The sequence below is a fragment of the Pogona vitticeps genome, chromosome 2, assembly GCF_051106095.1.
Source record: "Pogona vitticeps strain Pit_001003342236 chromosome 2, PviZW2.1, whole genome shotgun sequence".
NCBI lineage: Eukaryota > Metazoa > Chordata > Lepidosauria > Squamata > Agamidae > Pogona > Pogona vitticeps.
This window is the reverse complement of record NC_135784.1, coordinates 279,115,027-279,133,486: the sequence shown is the minus strand read 5'-3', so window position 1 is coordinate 279,133,486 and position 18,460 is coordinate 279,115,027. Positions and strand designations below refer to the sequence as shown.

Genomic DNA, 18,460 nt, shown 5'->3' with positions numbered 1-18,460 from the left:
TCTGCCCCTCTATGTCGTTCCCGCTTCTTTTCTCCTCCCGGGGCGGCCCTGGCGGCTGCACCGCTCGCGCGGCGGGGCGGGGCTTCGCAGCAGGAGGGGGCGGGCGCTTGGCCCTTCGAGGCGGGCTCGATCTGGCCGCCGGGCGGTCCCCCAGCCCTTCCTCTTCGGCGCCAGTTCCTGCTTGGGCTGCCGACCTGGTGGGATCCCGGTGGGCGATGCTCGCCCAGGCACCGGTTCCGCTGCTGCTGCTGCTGCTGAGCGGGCTGGGCTCGTGCCGGGGCGCCCACCCGGCAGGGCGGCCGCCGCACTTGGTGTTTGTGCTGGCCGACGACTTAGGCTGGAACGACGTGGGCTGGCATGGCTCGGAGATCCGGACGCCGAACTTGGACGCCTTGGGGGCGGGCGGCGTTCGCCTGGAGCGCTACTACACGCAGCCGTTGTGCACCCCGTCCCGCAGCCAGCTGCTCACCGGGAGGTACCAGGTAGGAGGGCCGTGGGAAAGGAAGGCAGAGGACCTCCAGATGCCCCGGGGGACTCCCGTGCACGTCAGCCCTCTAAAAGGAATGTGCTGTGATGGGAATTGTAGTCCTCCATCATCTAACGGGAGTCTGTGCAGGAACTTTGGCCACGGCTGTCCTCTGTCTTTCCTGCAGGCAGTGGGTTCAGGAGAGCCTTTTGAGAATCCCGAGCTTCCCAGCTGAACTCCCCAGCTGTCATGCTTGGTCTCTCGCTCAGTGGTGACCAATATTTGCGAAGTAGGGCTGTCTTGAGAAGCATCTGAACTTGTGGCTGGAGGAACTCAAATCTTTCCGTGTGCAAATGACGAGGAAGAGTCGTTTGCGTGTGTATTTGTGTTCAGCACACGTGACCAGGCACTATCCTGCACGGAACTGATTGTACAGTACTGTATGTTTTTTTTCTTCTGAAGAAAGTTTGAATGTTAAGGTTGTTGAGAAGTGCGAAGTATTTTTAGCGGTATGGACTTCTCAGCTAGTTACTCTTAAGATCCGTCCTTAATGCTTAAGAAGATGGCATCTGTGTGTGGGTGGATATACTCTGAATTTTTAAAAAAACACCCAGATTTAAATCAAATTGTAAAAGTATGTGAGAGGGTATAGCATAGTTGTGGGTGTTAAAGGTAAGTAATCAGCAGGTTCGGAGAGACCTCTAGTGGCATTTTAAACTATTTCAGAAGGATAGCAAGGTCGTGTATACAAAACAACCGACTCCTCTGGTGCTTTGAAAACTAAGAAATATGTTGCACTGTGATGTGTGGAATGTTGGCAAGAGTTTTCTGTACAACACACATTGATGGGAGGGAGTTGAAAATAGCAAATTCAGAGGAATAGAGTAGTACAGATTGTGGCAAGTGCAAATAGATTATAAGTATCGTCGTTGTTGTTGTTTAGTCGTTTAGTCGTGTCCGACTCTTCGTGACCCCATGGACCAGAGCACGCCAGGCCCTCCTATCTTCCACTGCCTCCCGGAGTTGTGTCATATTCATGTTGGTTGCTTCACAGACATTGTCCAGCCATCTCATCCTCGGTCGTCCCCTTCTCCTCTTACCGTCACACTTTCGCAACATCAAGGTTTTTTCCAAGGACTCTTCTCATGAGATGGCCAAAGTTCCTTATAAGTATCAGTCATGAACAAAATTGTTGGTGGTAACACAAGCATCTTACCGGTAGCTAGTTAAGTTAATTAACACGTGTACTTTAATAAGAAGCTATTATGTCCATTTAGTCCTCTGTTGAAAGTTTGAAACTTCCAAATAAATTATAATTTTCAGACCTTTATTCTAATTTCCTTTTAAGTTCATGTGTTTCCCCTCCTCGGTTCTGTTTTATTCTGAACTTCCGCAGTGTGACATGGAAAATAAAATGTAATTGGAAACATCCAGTTTGACTAATTTCTGCTTGTTAGTAAGGTCTTTAGTAATGTGTTCCTTTTGTAATCTTCCCCCATCTTGGGAAAAAAGCCACAAGAACCTTTTTCTGATTGCAAACTAGTATATTAAAAAAAAGCAATGGCAGAAATGCGGGGAGGGAATGGTGAATTAATGTTTAACGTGCTTTCAACATGCACAACTGACATAACTTTCTGTAATTATTGCTCTACATGGTGTGGAGAAATTTTTCTGAAGTGGGTTTGTAATTTTCAGGAAGTTTTAGGTCTTAGGCCTTGGGACAGAGAGAAAGCAACACTGAGTTTGCAACTAAAGTGTTTGTTTTAAAAGCTCATATACGTCTCTGAGATGCCAGAAATCGGCTGGCCATCAACTGATAAAAGAAGGGTTCCTGTGTGGGAGAAACTGTATGTAATGTCCAAAACTTAGAATGTGTTTAGAATTTGATACGTTCACTTAATAAATGTAGTTTTCTCCCTTTTCATGAAGGTTTGTGATCATATTTAGTCATAAATATGTTTTATGGTTGTTGTTGTTTGGCAAAGGGGAACCAAAGGTTGTTGTTTTTCTTATTTTGCGGAGGGAACCAAAAATGCCAAGATCTTCTAAACTTCCTGTGAGGAAAAAGGGGTGAGGACAGTGCCATCTACCAGAGTGCCACCCCTATGCCTTGAAAGGTGAAGGGGACCCAGGAAAAACTGGAGGAAAGACCAAAGATGCCAGAGAAGGAGAATGAACAAATGAATTTATTTATTTATTACGGTTGAGTGACCAGCTCATAAAACATATTTATGGCTAAAATATACAGAATGCAATTTAACAATAAGATGAGGAGGAGATCCATTGCCAATCAAAATGAGGATAGATCAGCAAAACTTCGAAGCAGTTCCAAATTTTAACGAGGCCTGGAAGTGCCAATTTAGTGGTGGCAATTATGTTCAAAACAAAATGATCTGACACAGGGTTGATAGATCTCCACAGCTCTCCAGAGAAGAAGAAGGCCCCTAATGGAATAACAGAAACAGTGGAAGAGAATTCTACACCTATGAAAAAGAATACAAATGCAGTTACGAGATGGGGAACATGTAGCCCAGTAATATTGCATGCAAGAAGGATCTTGGAATTGTTGTAGATTGCAGTAAAGCTGACTATGAGCCAACAGTGTGATGCAGCTACAAAAAAGATACATGCTATTTTAGGCTGCATTATCAGATTTATAGTCTCCAAGTGAAGTACTAGTTCCCCTCTATTTGGCACTAGTTAGGCATCTTGAGTACTCTGTCTAGTTCTGGATACCACACTTTAAGAAGAATGCAGACAATCTGAAACAACTTCAGAGGAAGGCAAAAAATGATGATTAGGGCAGGGGCCCCCAACTCCCGGTGTGTGGCCCAGTGCCAGTCCATGGCCTTCTTGGAACTGGGCCGCGGAGATGGAACTCCGCCCCCACGCATGCACGCACGCATCGTGGGCATGTCGCGGTCACGGAGGGGTATGTCATGCTTGTGTGTTGCGTTTGGGCGCATGCACGACTTCCCCCTCCGTGAGCACAACACACCCACCCAAGAGTGTCACACGCCCACCTGCAAGCGTGGGGGTGCCCCCAACTGGTCCGCGGTCCCAAAAAGGTTGGGGACTGCTAGATTAGGGGATTGGAAACCAAGTCCTATGAGAAAAGCATAAACGAACTGGCCATGTTTGGCCCTGAGAAATGAAGACAAGGGGAGATATGGTACGAGCCCTTTTCAAATACTTGAAACGTAGTCAAAGGAGGGACAAGATCATCTCAGGGTGCAGGACACATAATAGGCTCAAGCTATAGGAAGCCAGATTTCAGTTGAATATCAGGTGCTAACATGCTAACTGTTCAAACACTACAACAGTAGAACCAATTACCTTGGGAGGTGGTGAGTGCTTCAGCATTGGAGGCATTCAAGAGAAAGTTAGAGAAGTATCTAATTTGGATTCCTGCACTGAGCAGAGGGTTGGTTGGACTCAATGACTACATAAGCCTCTTCCATCTCTAGTATTCTATTATTTTTTCCCGATTAACCAATCGCTACTTTGTGTAGTATGGCATAGTGATAGGAGGTTTGGGCTAGGACTCAGTAGATCTGGTTTCAAATGCTTGTCCAGCCATGGAAACCTACTGGGGAAGAGCACTGGTCAAACTACTCTTTAAATATGTCGCATATCCTGAAAACACTTAGAGTCACCACAAGTTGAATGAGACGTGAAGGAACATAGGACACAAAGTTTGAAAAAGGATGTTAAATGACACTCCATTTCTTCCTTAACAATGCATATCAACAGGGCTGCTATTACTACTAAGAATGGATTATTGCATCTGTCAGTAGCAGCTAATGACCTGAGTAGAGAAGGTAATTTTATTATAAAGTTTCAGCTGCTGGACCCTCTCACTTAATTCACAGGTCACCTACACTATCTTCCACGTCCTACCTCCTTACCTGAGAAATATAAGGGAGGGCAACTCGTATCACCCTTTCAGAATCTTTGCTTGTTGGTATTTTCTTTGAAGTACGGTGGGGTCTTGACTTGAGAACTTAATCCGTATTGGAAGGCGGTTCTCAAGTCAAAAAGTTCTCAGGTCAAATCTGCATTTCCCATAGGAATGCATTGCGAACCATTTGATCCGTATCTGCTCTTTTCCGTCCATAGAAACTAATGGGAAGCTGCTATTCCGCCTTCGACCACTAGAGGGGGATATTTTGTTTCTTTTTTTCTTAGGTCAAGAAAGGTTCAGGGAAGGCAGGGAAAATATAGTCCAGGCAGTACAGTACCAGGCAGTCTGAAGACTGTCTCCCAATCCACTCTCTAAACGCTGGGAGGAGTGAGGAAGCAGACAGGCACCCTTTTCACTGGCCAACAGTTAACTGAAAGTTCAAATTTTGCACTTTCCCTGCCTCCCACGTGGGTTTTTTTCAGTTTGTAACTCAAATTAAGTATGTAAGTCAAGTCAATATTTTCCTATGAGAGCGGTTCTTAAGTCAAAATGTTCTTAACTCAGGCCGTTCTTAAGTCAAGACCCCACTGTACAGCAGTGCCTCGACTTACGAACGTCCCGACTTAGGACCACTTCGAGTTACGACCAGCTCCGGCTGCAAAATTTTGCTTCGACTTGCAACCGGAGCTTCGAGTTGTGACTGTAAAAGGCAGAGGGAAAAGGCAGGGAATTCAAATTTGCTAACCGTTCGTGGCGAAGAGGCTGCTTCTTTGTAGCTCTTTTGCCCCAACGGTTAGAGTGATTGCATCGGAGGAGGCTTGAGACTGCCTGGTAGGGTAAGGTGCTGCTTTCTGCTTTTTAAAAACTGTTCTGGGTGGGTTTTGCAGGGTGGGTTTGGGTTGGTGGGGTTATGTTTCTGTGTTGGGTTTTTTTTTTTTTTTTGGTGAATTTTTGCAGCCCCAGCACCTTCCGATGTTTATTTTTGGGTTTTTTAAAAGCCCCAGTGCCTTTGGGGCTTGCTCTGTTATTTATTTTATTTTTATTTTTTGCAGCCCCAGGGCCTTCCGATGGGGCTTGCTCCGTTGTTTATTTTTTGTTTCGTTTTGTTTTTAAGCCCCAGGGCCTTCGGGGCTTGCTCCATTTTTTGTTTTTTGTTTTTTGTTTTTTGTGCAGCCCCAGCGCACTCCTATGGGGCTTGCAGTGTTTTATTTTTATTGGGGGGGGGGTATTTTTTTTCTTCTGGAATGGATTAATCACATTCCAATGCATTTCAGTGGGAAATGGTGCTTCGACTTACGACCATTTCGAGTTATGTCCATCTTCTGGAACGGATTATGGTTGTAAGCCGAGGCACCACTGTGTAAGTATGGTTTGGGGTTTTATGTTCTTGTGTAAATAGTTGCTGTGAGATTGCAGCTTTAAATTTGTTATTCTTTCAGATTTATATACTTCTGTGAGCTGCCTTGAAGGACCTTGTGGCTGAAATGTGGCATAGAAATAAAACATATTACATAAGTCCTGCTTGCAGGTTTCTCCAGGAAGCTGTTATTCCATACTTTCAGTATTCTTACCTTATATGGCAAGAGTTTTCCAGGGTTCATTTGGTTGTTGCCCAGATTATTAATTTATATTACTGAGGAAATGTCCAAACCCTGGGCTTAAAATTGTTCCTTCCTAATCTTGCACTTTTGGGTTAACAAAGGAGCTCAGTGACTTTTTTCCCTTCCAGAATGTTTTGCAGTCTTATTGCAAAAGCCACATATTGTTGGCCCATTTTCACACCTAGCCACAAAGCCACTTCCCTCTTCCTTCACTTTTTTAAAAAAATGGTTTTTAATTAATTTTCAGAGGGGATAGGTGTTAAGGTAGAAATAGGGGGACCAGGTAGAAGGATAGGGTAGGGTAAGAAAGTATTCTTACATCCACTTATACAATTACATTAAAAGGGGAAATCGTACAAAGAAAAAAAACAATATAGCAATTTTCTAAGATAGCTATAGTTACTAATCTTCAATTTTCTTGGACCTTCTCTTTCTTTTTATCTTTAAACTTATTAATTGTATAGCTTTGATATTATTCTGCCAAGTTTATATCTATTGCTCTAAATCAGTGTTATAACCATCAGTGTCCATTTTATCATATACAGTGGTGCCTCGCATAACAAGCACACTGTTTAACAATGAATCTGCATAGCGATGCGGATTTTGCGATCGCTAATGTGATCGCATACCGATGTTTCCAATGGACAAAAATTGCTTTGCGACAATCGGTAAGCGATTTCGCATAGCGATTTTTTTAAAACAGCGGATTGCTGTTCCAAAATGTCTGCCGGACGCCCAAAATGGCCGCGTGCAGTGTTTTCGCGCCCTGCCCTTGCTTACCGAGGGCGCGAAAATGGCGGTGCTATGGAGAAACTTCGCTGAACAGTGAGTTTGGGCCCCATTGGAACGCATTAAACGAAGTTTAATGCGTTCCAGTGGATTTTTACTTTCCGTATAGCGATGTTTCCCCATAGCGACGGTTAATCCGAATGGCTTAACCTCGCTATGCGGGGCACCACTGTATTCTTTCTCCATAAAATACCCTCTTAAATTTAACATTTCCATCTTTTGATCATCTATAGAGAACATCTTATCTGTCTTTTCTTATTCTGTCAGGTTTATACCCACTGCTTTACATCAGTATTCTAACCAATATTTTGTGCCCCTTTTATCATGTACAGTGGTGCCTTTAGTTACGAACTTAATTGGTTTCGGAAGATGATCGTAACTCAAGCTGGTCATAATTCAAAGCACCATATGCCATAGGAATACATTGAAACCCCATTAATCGGCCAGGAGGGGAAACCCACTGAAAAACACACACACACACTGCAAGACCCATTGGAAACGTGATTAATCCATTCTGGCCGGAAAAAAACCACACACCAACAAACCCCCCAAACGCTGTAAGACCCATCAGAAATGCGATTAATCCATTCCGGGTGGGGGGGAACGCACCGGGGAAAAAACACCACTTCAAGACCCATCAGAAACGCGATTAATCCGTTCCAGCCGGAAAAAACCACACACCAAAAAACACCAAAACACTGGAGGACCCATTGGAAATTCGATTAATCTGTTCCAGCCGGAAAAACACACACACCAAAAAAACCACAGAAACTTCAGGACCCATCAGAAATGCAATTAATCCGTTCCAAATGGAAAAACACAGAAAAACAAACAAACGCTGCAAGACCCATCACAGCACAGAAATATAACCCCCCCAGCCCAAACCCATGCTGCAAAACCCTGTACTCACTCGAAACAGGCATTTTAAAAAGCAGAAAGCAGTACCAGGCAGTCCAAAGCCTCCTCCGAACTCACACTCTCTAATCGCTGGGTTGAAAGAGAAGAGAAGCAGGCTTATTGCTAACCAATGGTTACAAATTTAAGTTCCATGCCTCCCCCCCCCCTTTTTTCCTGGTCGCATCTCAAAGCTCCGGTCGCAAGTCAAAGTAAAATTTTGCTGCCAGACCTGGTTGTAACTTGAATTGGTCACAAGTCAAGAAATTTGTAAGTCAAGGCACTGCTGTAATCTAATTCCTTAATCTTTCATTTTATCAACCATTTATATTTACTTACATCCGCTCCCAAGAGCTTCATCAACTGCATGTACTGTTGCTTTCTTTGTCCCATCTGCCACGGCATATGTCCCATCATCTCCATTGCCCTCCCTTCCATAGTAAAGTTCACCATTTGCTGGACTCATACTGCTAACATCTCCATAAAACGGGTTAATAAATTAGCTCTAAAATTGCCTCCCTCTGTTGTTTTAATAAGATGATTTCCTGTCACAGTTCTGGTTTTTCCTCAGTCTTCACTGTAGATTTAATTTGTGTCCCTATGTCTTTAATTTGTTCTGCTTCATCTCTCCTTTTATATGGTGTATTCCAGTGGTCCCAACCTATTTTAAACTGCAGACTGGTTGGGCGTCGCGGTCCATGCAGGGGGACATCCGCGTGTGTGCAGGGAATGGGGCATGCTCATGGAGGGCGGGGAGCATGCATGCGCAGGTGGGCGGGGCACACTTGTGCGCATGCGCATATTACATGGCGTGCTTGTGGGTGAGCGGCATGCATGCACATATGCACAGATGTGCGGGGTGCATATGGGGATGGGTGGGGCACCCGTAAATGCATGTGCGGGTGGGAGGGACACCTATGTGTGTGGGGGTGGGATATCTGTCTCCATGGTCCGGTCCTACCATGGCCCAGTATCAGGTGGCAGACCAGGGGTTGGGGACCCCTGCTGTATTCCATTAAATATTATGTTTTGAATATTTTTGATAATGTCTTGTTTTATGATTCAAGCTGATTGCTGTCTATTTGCAAGTATTATTGGATTTCTTTCCAGCAGGTGGTAAACACAATACATGTTCACAACGGTAGCTTGTGTCTTGGAGCAGAAAATATTTACAATGTAATGACAACTTTCAGATCTTACACAGAGTCTCCAGGAAAATTAATGATTTGAAATGGGTTTCTGTGTATTCCCATTCCTGATATCCAGTTTATCTCAATTCTTTTGCACAGAGATTATGGTGTTTATCCTATGTAGGGTGTAGATGGGTATTGTTCGCAAAATATGGCATAGATAGCATTGGCAGAGGGACAAATAAAAGCATTGTGGATATTGTGCATAACATTATTAGGTTCTGTAATCATTTTGTTAGATGTGGGGACAGAGCTGGCATCTGGGTTTGTGTGAGGGTTCGTTTTCTGACTTTTGTTTGGCTCCAAATAAATCATCAGACCTGCATAGTCTGGAAATCTGTGTAACATTTATTGCATTACTTAACAAGAAACCAGTATCTGCAAACGTATTCCAACCTTTTTCACCTTCCAACAATGGGTCGACAAGAGGTTTCCATTCTTCAACTTTAAAGGGGTTCCCCCCTTGAATATCCCATGGTCCTGGCTAGTCCACGCCAACCCCGTGGTTCAATATCTGTCCTGTCTCCCTTTCCAGTAAGGGGACAGTGTCCTTATCTCTGTCATCCAGCCAGGCCAGTTCTCTGGAGGAGGAGGTTGTCTGCCATGGTCCCTGGGGTATCCCCTCATCTCCCTCACCTTTCATTCTATTCTCTCTCTTCTTTCTCTCTCCACCTTCTCCGTTTCCTCTTTCAATTTCCTTCTCCACTCTTTTGTTTCCCTCTGTCTCCAGTAAGAGGGTTTAGGGGTCGCTTCCCTCCTCCTCCAGGCATCTGCCTCTTCTTTCGGTATCCAGAGTTTTTCTACCTTCCCCGTCCATGGATCCTCTAACCAAATCCATTCCCAGCCTGGCGGTAACTCCTCCTCACCTCTCTTTATATCCGTTCTGCTCCCGCCAAAATTGTCCCGGCTTCTTTGACCGTTAGTCCCTTCAAATCTCCCATGAGAGGGGCTTTGCTCTCACCTCCGGCCTCACAGTTTGTAGCAGGCCTATGCTATTAGGTTGTATATTGTATAACCTAATAGCGGAATAGTTTTTCTTCATCATAGATTAAGATATGCAAACAACACCATCTTACTGTTGGAAAGTGGCAATGACTTGAAATGACTTTTGATAAAAATGAAAGAAGAAAGTGACAAAAACAGGACTGCAGCTGAACAAGAACAAGACCTGAATCATGACTACAGAAGAACTACCCATGTTTAGCATTGACAGTGATGAAACTGAAATAGTTAGACCAGGGGTCTCAAACTCTGCTGGAGGCAGAGTCTGGGTGAGGCTGGGCTGCATCACATATTCTGCCAAGCGGAGCAAGAGCCCGAGGAAGCCACCCAAGAGTTTCCTTAACCTGGCTGGGGCTCTGAGGAGGAGGAGGACGGGCGCACAAGCCATCGTCGCTGGCCATGACCCCCTCTGGCTCCTTCTTCACTACCACCACCAGCAGCAGCAGCAGGATGAAGAAACAGAGTAGGGAGGGAGTGCTAGCGACCACCTAGCCGGGGGGGGGGGACATGACATAAAATTTTTAAAAAACCTCGCAGAATTCACCTTGCCAAAGGAGAAAAGCTCCACCAGTACCCGTGAAATTAAACAGAATGGGGGGCCCCACAGGTGTGTGTGTGCACACGCATGCACACACACAAACACACACATGGAGGTCCGGCAACCTTCCTCTGAAGGCCCCCCCTCAAAAAAAGGTGCACTCGGCAGCAGCAACTGCCCCCACCACGATGGAGAAGCAAACTTTGCGAGGCGAGCCCAGGCAGCCTCCAGAGACAAGGTGGCTAAAGCAGGACGAAGAGGAGGAGGAGGAGGAAGCACTGCCGGGTGCTGAGGCGGCCGCTGGCCGGGCTGGTGCTGGGGGTGCCAAGAGAGAAAGAGAGCCAGAGAGCAGCTTCCCTGGAAGAGGTGGCAGCAGCAGCTCCTGTTGGCGGCTTGGAGGCGCTCCTCAAGGACGGGCCAGGAGTGAGCTCCGCTCTCAGGCATCACTCGGGGGCAGCTCAGGCGCTTGGGGAAAAGGGCCGGCAGTGCGCCTTGCTCGCTGGCTCTCCCCCAAGACAGCACCTCTTGCACCCTCCATCTGGAACTGCAGCTTGCCAGCCAGCAGACAGGTGGGCTGGCTGGCAGGCTGCAGTTCCGGATGGAGGGTGTAAGAGGCGCTGTCTTGAAAGAGAGCCGGAGAGCGAGGTGAGGCTTTTTTTGACTCTTGACAGCAGAGGATGCGTGGCCGCTGCAGGGGAGGCAGGCAAGGCAGGGGCCACAAACTATCATCCGGCGGTTCACAAATGGCCCCCAGGCCGCATGTTTGAGACCCCTGAGTTAGAGACTTGCATATGCTGGTTCAATCATCAGTCTAAATGGAGACTGCAGCCAAGAAATCAGAAGAAGGCTGGACTTGGGGGGGGGCAGCAATGAAGGAATTAGAAAAGATCATCAAATATAAGGATGTGAGGGCAAGAGCAAGATCGTTCTGACTATTGTATTCACAATTATTCTGTAGTGGTGTGAAAGCTGGGCAGTGAAGAAAGCTGACAGGAAGAAATTGATTGAAATACGGTGTTTGATTATGGTTTCTCAGATACCCTGGACTGTCAAAAAGATGAACAAGTGGATTCTACATCAAATCAAACCTGAACTATTTCTGGAGGGGAAAATGACGGAACTGGGGCTGTCCTACTTTGGGCAAATCACGAGAAGGCAAGTTTCACTGAAAAAGACAAAAATGCTGGATAAAAGTTGAAGGCAGGAAAAAAAAGAGGAAGACCAAATAAGAAATTGATTGACTCCTTAAAGGAAACCACAGGCTTGGATCTATAAATGCTGAGCAGGGCTGTTTGAGGAAAGGCCATTTTGGAGAATACTCATTCATAGACTTCCATAAATCAAAGATGACTTGATGGTGCATAACGAATACAACAACAACGGTTGGTCTCTATTGTTTATGTTTGTTTGTCAACTTGGGAAAAAAATCTCTAAAATGCAATAAAATGATAATAATAATAAACTAATCTGCAGGACTGAGTTGTTAGCCATTTCTCTTTCTTGCCGTCTGTCTTACTAAAATTTCCATATACAGGGTATACACAGGCTTTTTATTTCCTGAAATAAAGCCTTCTATGTCAATTCTGCCTGGCCATCTGTTTTCCAATCAAAATTTAAATTTGATAGTTTACTGCATTGGCTAGTGATTCTGACCACCCGTGTTGCTTGTTCACAAAAACCTTATGCCAGATGCTCACAAATGTCACTCTGTCCCTTTTGTTGAAGGGTCTGGCTAGAAAATCTGAGGAAAGCAAATTGATGGTCTGCTTTGTTTGAACTATTTTAAAAATATATCCCACAGGGAAATATTTCTTGCTCCTTTCCTGCCCCAATTCATAACCACTGTAAAATAAATGGCCGAGACAGTGATTAATTTGATGATCTTACTACTTTGCTAATGGTTGGACAAGAGAGGTGCCTTAGTCTGCTGTTTTGGAGTGAAATGACGCTTCTGTTTGTGGATCACGAGGTGCTTTTGCTTACTGGTCTCTCTGCTGTATGTTGGAGGTGTATTTGTTTCGTAGGTTTCTCTATTAGCTCTGTTTCAAGTAAAAGTAAGCCAAAACACAGGAGCATATCCGCAGTACTTTTATGATGTGCACTATGCGCCTATTTGATAGTTCTGGAGGTTTGTAAAACATGAAACAATATAAATTGATGCTATATTTAGAATTTTGAAATACTTGTCCTTTCATGAAGCACAGCTTCTCTATCACTGCATGGTTTGTGGGTCATTGGTAAATGAAAATAATTGTGTTCTGGTAATAACAGTAAATTCTGTTTTTTCTACTTCATATTTCCATTTTGTGTTTATGTTCAGTTTCACTAGCTCTCTTGTTTCTTTGCTTTCTAGAGCCAGCTAAAATCCTCCATTTGGATAATCTTCAAGCTCCCTGGCTCTTCGTATTTTTATCTTTTGCTGCCAAAAAATATAAAATAAAATTATTTTGTTAAATGATCTACTTTTGGCTAATTATGAGATATTTGGTATTCCATTCTAAGTACTGCTTTCTTAAAAAAATAGATTAATGTAGTCATTCTCAACCTTTTTTTGTCCACAGCCATAAACACAATATGAAAGAAAAATAAGCTAAATCAGGATTGTAGAATTAACATAATAAACCTTGTGCGTTGGTGTATGAAGAATTGTTTCCAGTCTGTGACCCTTTCAAATGTGCCAGGGACCCCCACTGAGAATGGCTGGGTTAATGGAAATGTGACTGGGAAAAAAAAGATACAAACATTTGTCAATCATTAGGAAAATTTTGCAAAATTATATAGGAGGTTGCATTTAGTTTGTTTATATGGAAAAACTTGGAAGTAAAGGATAGCGGAATAGAATTCTTCATGAATAAATAGTCCTCACCTCACCTGATTTCTCCAGGTGACAAATTTGATCAGGAGGAGATTTCAACTTAGAACTTTCAGTTTTTGGAAAGCCACAAAACTTCAAAGTCTTTTTTGTTTCTTAAAAGGTTAGTAATGACATCTGATTGTATGGGCCTCAAGCAAGTTTGCTGTTTTTCAATCAGGGTAGACGGGGGAAATGGGTTACTCCTAAAATGCAAGAGCAGCATGGATTTGCATAAAATGCACACAAATTCTAATTTTTATACATAGATACAATTTTAGAAACAATAGCAATAGAATCATAGAACTGTAGAGCTGGAAGAGACCCCCTGAGTCATCAGGTCCAGCAGCCTGCCAAAGCAGGAAATCTGTTACTAAAGCATCTCTGACAGGTAATCTCTGTTTAAAAACCTGCAGTGAAGGAGAGACCACCACCCTCCAAGGCAGTCCATTCCACTGTCAAACAGCTCTTATTATCAGAGATTTTTGTGGTTGGATCTAGATTTCTACTGAGTGAAGGGAGTAAGTGGAAGCTGAGTGTCCTGTCTCATTGGCCTTCAGGATGCCACTAGAATGCCACAGAAACATTGCCTTGAGGGTCAGGCGCCCTGTTGGATGGGATAGGCTGTAGTCTAAAAAGGAGGGGGCATGAGTGGAAAATCGTATATTAAAGGCAATACTGGCATGTACAACATTTTCCCTCTAACTGCACAGTTTTCTTTCAAAGCTCTGTATCTTAGCAGTTAGACTTGCAAATGAAGCTTTCCCATGACCAGTGCTTTTCCCTGTAAAAAAGAGTTTCCCTATACAGTAGTTTCTATGGACGGAAAAGAGCAGATACGGATTAAATGGTTTTCAGTGCATTCCTATGGGAAATGCAGATTCAACATAAGAACTTTTCAACTTGAGAACCACCTTCCAATACGGATTAAGTTCTTAAGTAGAGACCCCACTGTAATGAAGTGCTACCCAGGAGAGACACTTTCCATGACTGAAGCAGGATGCATCTCAAACCAATTTTTTGTGATCTAGCGCTTCACCTTAGCCTCCATTTCACAGTCTTCTCCACCCCAAACCTTCAAAAGAGCATTTTAAATAATCTTTGATAAACCAGTAGGGAGAGAAGGAGATGGTGGAAGGTTAGCTTCCACCTGCCCTGTTTTCTAAGTGGGTATCTGAATGCAACCCAGAACGATAAAAGTGGCACTTCTGCGCTTTGCTTTCTTTCATTTGGATGCCTGGCATAGGTGCCCTGCAAATGTGCACTAATAATTTTAAAGCAATCTCCCTGCCACCACCGGCCTGGCACATACTGTATCTGTTAATTTTCATATGTTTTTTCAGATGCAATACATTTAAAGTTGCTTTGATTGATTTTGGAATTTTCAAATTCATTTTCCTAGGAAGATGAATACATTGCTATAGATAGTGCTGCTTAAGCATCCCAGCATTACTCTGTAACCAATATGTGAGGTACACTTGTTTTCATTAGATCCATACAGGTTTACAGCATGAAATAATTTGGCCGTGTCAGCCCAGCTGTGTCCCACTGGATGAAAAACTCCTGCCTGAACTACTTAAAGAAGCAGGATACGTGACTCACATGGTGGGGAAGTGGCATTTGGGAATGTATAAGAAAGAATGCCTTCCAACCCGCAGAGGGTTTGATACTTACTTTGGTGAGTGGCACCAACTCTACTCCTTCTGTGTTTGTTTAGAATACCTCCGGCTTGGAAGTCAAAGCAAAATTTTGTGGCTGGAGCTGGTCGTAACTCGAAATGGTCGTAAGTAAGGGCGTTCGTAAGTCAAGGCACCACTGTGTTCTGAAAAGTGATGGTCTCACTCACCAGTTGGTGTCAGCAGCAGATCAGAGATGTTGGCATAGTTTGCATGAAAAATATTTCAATCAACGTGTTACCCTTGGGAGAGGAATACCACAACAGTTTGATCTTCAGCAATTGCTGCAAACGTTCAGTTTACAAAAAAAAAATTGCTGATTTAAAATACTGAAAACACTATCCTGGCTACCTTTGATGTTCTTACATCTGACACTTTGTAATTTGAATTCCAATATTTTTGAAACATTTGATGGTCTAAAAAAACATAACGGGACTGCTTACCAAGTAACTGTATCTTAATTTTTTTTCTGATATTCTTTCATTCTGTTAATTTGATATGAAGTATGTTGCCAAATGGTTTGCTTGGTTGTATTTATTGTCAAATTCTGTTTAGATATCCTTTTTAAGCTGCACAGACTAGAGAAATCCTCACCTACTGAGTTAGAGAAGTGTGAATCTTGCTGTCTTTTCTGTTTTCATGGCTCTCCTTCTGCAGTAGTGATATTATTGATCCAACCCCCTTTTTTTACTTGTTTTAGGGTATCTTCTTGGGAGTGAAGATTACTACTCTCATGAGCGTTGTGTGCTCATTGTATCAAAAAATGTAACACGATGTGCTCTTGATCTACGAGACGGAGAAGAAATTGCAGATGGATTTAAAAATATGTACTCAGCTAATCTTTTTACAGAAAGGGCTCTAGATCTTATAGCAAATCATCAAATTGAGAAGGTATGATTTCCCCCTTTCTCTGTGTTTCTGCAAAGTAAAAGTTAGAATTACTGTACAGTATTTTAATGCATTCCTGATCAAACTGAATCAAAAACTGGAGTGCATGTGTGTACTTAGCTACTCTTAGGGTCAAATAGGACATTCAAGAAAATGCTAATTTTCTGAGATTTTTCCTCCTGCAATGTAGTTTTCCCAGGAATACATGCTTTGGCAATCAGATGCCTGCAAACTGAGGTTGTATTTACCTTCCAGTGACCATTCACAAAACAGAGCATGCTAGAACATAAGAACCTGAGTCCAAGGATGAGCCGGTGACAGACTTTTGTCCCCATTTGAGAGAGCACTACTTCTAATTATGTGATGTGTTGTCTGAGCCCAGGCAAGGTTTCTCTAATTTTCTGCTAGCGCTAGGTGTAGCCCCCACCCAATGTGCAGGGAGGGGGAGGTTTGACCACAACTGGAACTAAATGGGCGGCAACACTGGCTTATGGGTGTGTGGCATGGATGCGGATGCAGTGCTGCACAGCCGGACACCTGCACAGCTTAGAGCGAACGCTGACCCCAGGGTAATCAAATAACTACAGTGGTGCCTCGCTTTCCGATAGCCCCACATTACGACAAATCCGCTTAACGACAATCTTTTTGTGATCGCAATTGCGATTGCAAAACAATGGTCTGAATGGGGGAATTTCGCTTTGCGATGATCAGTTCCCTGCTTCGGGAACTAATTCTTCGCAAAAACAACGATTTGAACAACTGATCGGCGGTTTCAAAATGGCTACCGGGTGATTAAAATAGCTCCCCGCTGTGTTTAGGGAGCGATTCCTCGCTATATAGGCAGCGAAAATGGCCAACGTATGGAGGATCTTGGCTGGATGGTGAGTTTTTACCCCATTGGAACGCATTGAATGGGTTTCAATGCGTTCAAATGGGGTTTTTATTTTCGCTTTACGATGTTTTCGCTTAATGGCAATTTTCCTGGAATGGATTATCGTTGTTAAGTGAGGCACCACTGTATGTTTCATTGAAACATTGGGCAATTTCATATCAAAACTCCACATAAAAGCTTTAATGTTCAAGAAAACTTTGGGAAACAAAAAGAACTCTTGGAAAATAAGAATATCTTATGATTATGATATGAAACCCTGTGTCTATGGAAATGGGCTAACAAGACTTTATTGTGGATTACTTCTTGTCATGATGTAATGTCTTAATTGCAACATTAGGGCATTAATTAATTAATTTTAAAAATTGTTTACACGCAGTAGGTGACATACTTTTGCATTGTTTCAGCTTTCAGAGTCTCCACTATAACATTCTTTAGATACGGTAAATGCTCAACTACAGAGACCGTCAGCACCAATCAGGATAGTCACTGCTGTGGTGAGATTTGCAGTGAAGCACATATAGAAGGCACCAGGTTGAGGTAGCCTGAGCTGGATCATTCCCATTATTAATATAAACTCAGAGAAACTTGAATGGTCTTCTCTCCAAGATCCTAATCCTTGACAGTTGAAGACACAAGAAGAGCTGTCGTTACAGATGGAAGGTTATCAGAAATTGTTCTGATTTCCCACATATAATGCTGTTATATCTTTCTCTCCTTCTTTCTGTGTGTATTCGTTATAGCCTCTGTTTCTCTACTTTGCTCTGCAATCTGTCCATGATCCTCTTCAAGTGCCTGAGAAGTACATGGAACCATACTCTTTTATCAAAGATGAAAAGAGGCGGAAATTTGCGGGCATGGTATCTATTATGGATGAAGCTGTAGGAAATGTCACCGCAGCCCTGAAAAGATACGGACTTTGGGACAACACTGTTCTAATTTTTTCCACTGGTAAGAGTGAATAATAATTATGTGAACATGCTTGCAGTTCTTTTACATATGACACTAATTATCTAGCTAGTAAATTGGTAATTGCTGCTGAGGAGAGTCCAGTTTATATTTGGAAAGTGACACTGTTCTCTAAGTAGACCCTACACAAGGGAAGATACTGGTCCAGGAGCCAATTTTGTCATCACCCCATTACTCATTGTGGACCACATCATCTGATGAAACCAGGATTGATCAAAGCCCACTTTCGTTTTCTGTCTCCCTTCTTCACTAATAGAAGGAAACCATGCTTCCATTCTTTCACAGCTAGAGCCTTTTAGCTCTAAGCTGGCATCTTAGATTAATTTGGTGTGTAGTGAAAAGGTTTTTCTATGTTAAATTAATCACTTTGTTCCTACTGGTAGTAGGTAGCTTTGTGTGACATATCATGGTCTATTTGTAGTTTGTTTTACTTCTTATTTACACCTAAAATAAATAATGAAGTGAGTTTGATTTAAACAAACAAATAGGATTTTTATTGAGGATCCATAGGTAATAGTTACGAAGGAAAAGGTAGGTCCTAGGTTGTAATGATAAAACAGTAAAATGTAAATATATTTCTTTATCAAAATAACTTATTTACAGACTCTTAGTCTAACACACACAGAGGACTCTCTAGGGAAACTTCCCTTAATAAACTCCAGCACAGACTACTTTATCCTGACTGACTGTCAGACTTCCTTCTTTATACTGAACCTCAGATCTACGTTTCTAAATAATTCTCTAACTAAACTAAATTGTCATACAGACTAGATTCCTGCCCCAAATATTCCAACCTGACTAAC

The 18,460-nt window shown here is 43.1% G+C and overlaps 1 protein-coding gene across 4 annotated transcripts in view; it reads left to right on the top strand.

The window, feature by feature from the left end:
- Window positions 1–167: 167 nt before the first annotated feature.
- Window positions 168–18,460, top strand: part of ARSB (arylsulfatase B) — a 216,298-nt gene continuing 198,005 nt past the window's right edge. For 2 of the 4 annotated variants that reach the window (XM_072992679.2, XM_072992680.2), the window contains exons 1-4: window positions 168–482; window positions 14,727–14,913; window positions 15,612–15,802; window positions 17,432–17,639. In XM_072992679.2, coding sequence (XP_072848780.2) covers window positions 216–482; window positions 14,727–14,913; window positions 15,612–15,802; window positions 17,432–17,639 — 853 coding nt within the window. In that variant the 5' untranslated portion in view covers window positions 168–215. The remainder of the gene's footprint in view (window positions 483–14,726; window positions 14,914–15,611; window positions 15,803–17,431; window positions 17,640–18,460) is intronic. The other 2 variants (XM_078384528.1, XM_072992678.2) reach the window with 2 other exon arrangements.